General features: G+C 42.2%; 1 protein-coding gene across 1 annotated transcript in view; it reads right to left on the minus strand.

Annotated features, from left to right (window-relative positions):
• The window catches only part of LOC143104007 (integrin alpha-5-like), a 47,304-nt gene that overhangs the window by 20,448 nt on the left and 21,856 nt on the right, over positions 1–5,000 (minus strand). Inside the window, exons 12-15 of the mRNA XM_076267915.1 lie at positions 4,542–4,747; positions 1,785–1,976; positions 1,519–1,564; positions 1,318–1,431 (exon numbers count right to left, since the gene is read on the minus strand). Of these exons, the coding sequence (XP_076124030.1) occupies positions 1,318–1,431; positions 1,519–1,564; positions 1,785–1,976; positions 4,542–4,747 (558 nt within the window). The remainder of the gene's footprint in view (positions 1–1,317; positions 1,432–1,518; positions 1,565–1,784; positions 1,977–4,541; positions 4,748–5,000) is intronic.

A 5,000-nucleotide genomic window follows, 5' to 3' on the forward strand; every position in this document is an offset into this window, starting at 1 on the left:
TGACTGATGTTGTGAGGCACGCCCTGACCACTGTGTCTCCATAGACCAGCTTACATAAAGCGGGTGAAGGGGAAAAAAAAACTCTCACAAGTTGGACACTTGAGGGGACTTCAACCATGTGAGTGAGTGTGTGTGTGTGTGCATGACTGTGTGTATGTGTGTATGTGTGTGTCTGTGTGTGCGTGTATGTGTGTGTCACTGTGTTTGAAATAAGGCGTAGCTCTTTGTCCTGATGTTCGGCCTGTGAAAGCCAAACAGTATCTCATCCAGTGTGAATGTTGGTTCTCCCCACCAAACTCCTCCACCCTCTCCCTGTGGAGCAGCACTAATGACCTCTGACCATCACTAATGCCGCACCACAGCTTCAGGGTGTCAGCACACCAGCAGTCCTGTGGATCCACCCATGGACACAGCAGACCAACACCATGCATTAGCTCGGCCTTCACTAGCAAATCCACAAGGCTCTAACAAAACCATTGTGTAGGATATGAATGCTGCCATAGTGAAAAGTGGACATCAACTGTTGTATCTCATCACATCAGATGTTCATCCTATATCAAAGTCTTTATCAACCATCCAGTGAAGTACAGACTGCAGTCTACTTTAACTTATATAACAGCTATTACTGAACATATTTGGCCTGTACCTCCTCCTGTGCACCAGTGCCTTACACAGCATTAAGGAAACCAACAAAATAACTATTGTTGAGGGCTGGAGCTGTATTTCCAGCCAGTATCGTTTAACCCTCACTTTGAAGTATCTAAAAATATTCCACTTTTACTTTGTTTTCTCTTAATTTCAGATGGACGGAAGGAATTTCACAAGACTATTAAAGACAGAAAATGCTCTCTGCCACCCCCCCACCCCACCCCAACTTGTTTCTTGTTTCCATCAACACTTGGACAGGTTGCTGGAATAACTCAAGCAGACTCTTTGATATTTTCCAACTGGTATTTAATGACTGGACATTCTCTGACTGCATTTCCTCTACGTGTTGGGGAACTCTTGCCCAATCTCAAGAGAGAAAACAGCCTTCTAAAACTCAATTTACAAGCCTGAGGGACAGTTGATTGCTCATATATAATGTCAGTGTTTGACTAAAGTTGCTGAATGAATATATAAACACAGATTTCTATTGTCAGCAAAAATCCTATTTCTTGGAATGGTTCAGTGTCATAATGGAAATGGTAATCTTCATCATTGTCATTGTCATCATCATTGTCATCGTCATCATCATCATCATCATCATCACCATATCCATACACATGACCATCATAATGCCAAATCAACAGAATCCAATATAAAGCTCTGACATACCACGATGAAGGGATGGTTCCATTCTCATTGGTCACTATGCAGTTCTTTTCTTCTGGGTTGATCATTGTAGGCTGCACTACCAAAGTAGCAGAGGCATTTACAATGGGTCTGGCCCTGAGATGGAGAACAGTGACCAATGAGAATCACAAGGAAGGTAGATCAATTGTCTTATTTGAATACATCAAGGTAAAAGAGATATACCTGTACAAAACTGCCTTGTCTGCTCCAAAGGCTCCAACAAGAAGATCTAGAAGAAAAAGGTACAATTGGATGTGAATGATACATTTTAATTGATCCTTTGACAGATGTGGCATTACAGTGATATAATGTTGATGACTACACTTTGTTTTGGTTTTATTCAGAGGGGTTTTAATGACTTTCCATGAAGAAAGGCTTACTGTAACATCAGTCAGAGACTGGTCTTCTCATGAGGTGAATAGTGCAGTGACACATGGACAGACACGCACCTGGATAACCATTCTCATCCACATCTTTGCTTCCTTGGATGGAGTAACCAAACCCTGTGGGAAGCACACCTCTAGCCCATTGGCCAGTCAGCACCTGAGAAGGTTTGTCGCTTAATCCAGCTGTTTGTCCGTTGTAGATGAGGACCTGGCCTTGCCCATCCTCCCCACCAAAGGGGCAGCCAATGGCTACATCTGGAAGAGACATTCTACATCAAAATGGGCACAGATTCTGTAGTGAATGGCCATGGGTTAAGGTGATGACAATTAGGGCTGCAACTAACCATCATTTTCAACATTGATCTGCTGTTAATCTGCTGATTATTCTCTTGATTGATGGATTTTTGTTTGATTAATCAGAAAAGTCAGAAAATAGAGAACCAAAGAACCCAAAACCCCAACCAATTAACCAACTACCAATATAGTTGGTGATTTATTTAATAGTTGACAACTACTGTAATCAATCAGTCAATTACAGTTTTTCTCAGTCGCTTTGGTGTTTTTCTCAGATCAGAATGAAAATTCTCAGGACTATTAGTTCAACCTCCACAACATTTAGTCATGCTTATGAACATGTATCAGTTGCTTTGTCATGTCAGTCAAAATGAACTATACTTATGGATGCTGAATAGCCGTTCTCAATAAAACTAATGGTCTTAATTTCATTGCTTGAGTCATTATTACATACAAAATAGGTGAATTAGTTATCAAATTCTTTCACAATGCTGTAGAATTGCAAAGAGCACAGTAAAACTGTGAAACGTACATATTCAGTGTCTTGTACTCACTTACTCCCCTAACTACAGCAATTTGTAACTTTACTGTAGTTTTCAAATGGCTGTAGTATTGTATAGTGCTGTCTTGAGCATTTTCAGGTAGTGTCACCGAGTTCTGACCTTTTTTTGCAAGGGAAAACACTGATGGCCAGATGTACGAACGCTTTTGCGCCCACTTCAGGTGTATTTGTTTCGCAATGTGCGTAAAATCATTGCGAGGTATGTACAAACAGGCCGCAATGATGTAAAAGCGCAAACTGCCTGTCGCGCGAGCTGAAAGTGGCAGATTGCGTTTGTCATGTCATGCATATGCATTCATGGGAGGATCCAGGGGAAAGTTAGCCTGGGTGCCATTCCGAACTTAGTCCCGCCCACAACATTTGAGGTCGGGAAGTTCGGTCTGGCATTGTTCCATTGTGGTGGAAGTATGCTCGCCCTATATCGGGCGGACCAATCAAATCAGGCTTTACAATGATGGACAGGTGAGCAACAGCGCCTGGTCTATCACATCATCTGAGCACGCTTTGATTAGGCTTATGTTTGAAACAAAAACGCTGTGGCTAGAAGGATACATGGCTTTTAAGACCCCATATGGAAAATTCATATTATTTAATGAGGTTGTATCACTGAAAACGATTATTTCTGAAAACTTTGCCCAAAGTTCAGATGTGGAAAAACTTGTGGTTTCACTTTCATCAAGGGAAAACAGTGATGTTGCATTGCTACATGTTCCCTCGTTAGTTTGAAATCTCTGATTGACCACCTGTTCGAGGGTTTTGCGACAGCCTTTCCCAGCTGTTTAACATGTTTGTAGCATATCACTGTTCAACAGAATTATTTTTAAAATTGGAGGGGATAAAAGAGAAGAAGGATGGTTTGTGTGTTTTCTTCCTACACCTCACGGTAAACTATTTTGTTGCTCTGATTGGTTAGGTCTATCCAATTGAGTGCAGAGGCATTCCCCCCCTGTATCGTTTGAAACACGCCCCATAATTACGTCCCAATGGAGCAGTATCAGACTCATATTCTGACTAGAATTGAGTATGACTACGTCAGGCTAGGGGAAAGTGGGAGTTTAGCATAAAAAGATGGGAGGGGAAGAGTAAAGAGCGCCTAATTATGTATTCCGCGGTATGTACAAAGACTGCTCCTGAAAGTGCACGTCTATTCTGCGCCTAAATACTTCCGCCTTGTAAAAGCAGGTGTTAATCCCAATTTGCAGTTCAATGCGTCAATAAGAGAACCTTTCAAAGACAACAGAAATGCTATTTAGAGCACCAGTTCGTGTGGTGAAAGTAGGCCTATTTGTACTACCAAAAGCAACCTCAACTTTCGTTTGCCTTTCGAATGTCTTACTTTCACTTACACGTCATTTACTTAAACTTTCCTAATTGCTAGATTTGACCAATCTTCCATAGCCTATGTGCACAAGTAGGTTCAGTAGAACTACTGATCTTCATTATCTCTCTGCTTGTTTACATCTTATCATGTATGGTATTATTTCATGATCGCTAAACGTTGGGTTCTTTTTAATGTTGTCATCAGTTAACTTCATTCAACTGCGCTTGTATGTATGCGCTGCCATTCAGTTGTGGACGTTCGTAAATTGCGTTTATGGGCGGAGAAAGGCAGAGAAAGGCGCAGTTTACACTAAGGATAGAACGATTGATAAATACAATGGAAACTTGGGTCTGACAGCGTTCGCCATCTGCGGTGTGTCCATGACGCTGATGTGCGTACATCTGGCCCTCAGAGCATAAACTGTCGTAATGAAAACATGGCAAAGCCATTTGACTATCTTGTTCATAAACAACAACAATATCCATTAGCTAGAGTTGCTGCTTTCACTCATCAGCTGGGGTGACCTGATCCACAAATTGCACCTGATTCACAAATTGCACCTGATCCACAAAGTATCGTATCCAGATGTTTGAAACGAGATCCCCTCTAAACCGGATGTCCACTCTGATGACGGTCTGCTCACCATTGTAGCCGTCCTGGTCCAGGTCCCCGAGGTGGGCGAAGGAGGCTCCGAACCGGCCGTAGGTGTGTGTGCCGCTCAGCTGCGGCGCAGGCTTGAAGAACAGTGGAGCCGTCTGCAGGTAGACGTAGACGCGGCCCACCTCCTCCAGGTGACCACCAGGACGGTGGAACATGAAGAGAGGCGCCCCCACCAGCAGATCCACCAGCCTGGGGACAAGAAGAGAGAAGGAAACAAAGACCAGGGTAAAGGGTAGGTACTAGATAGATAGATAGATAGATAGATAGATAGATAGGTAGATAGATAGATAGATAGATAGATAGATAGATAGATAGATAGATAGATAGATAGATAGGTAGATAGATAGATAGATAGATAGATAGATAGATAGATAGGTAGATAGATAGATAGATAGATAGATAGATAGATAGGTAGGTAGGTAGGTAGATAGATAGATAGATA

The sequence above is a fragment of the Alosa pseudoharengus genome, unplaced genomic scaffold (genome assembly GCF_046254945.1).
Source record: "Alosa pseudoharengus isolate Yale_2024_CS ecotype anadromous, Long Island Sound unplaced genomic scaffold, YU_APseudo_1.1 YU_APseudo_1.1_scf_5, whole genome shotgun sequence".
Classification (NCBI taxonomy): Eukaryota; Metazoa; Chordata; class Actinopteri; order Clupeiformes; family Clupeidae; genus Alosa; species Alosa pseudoharengus.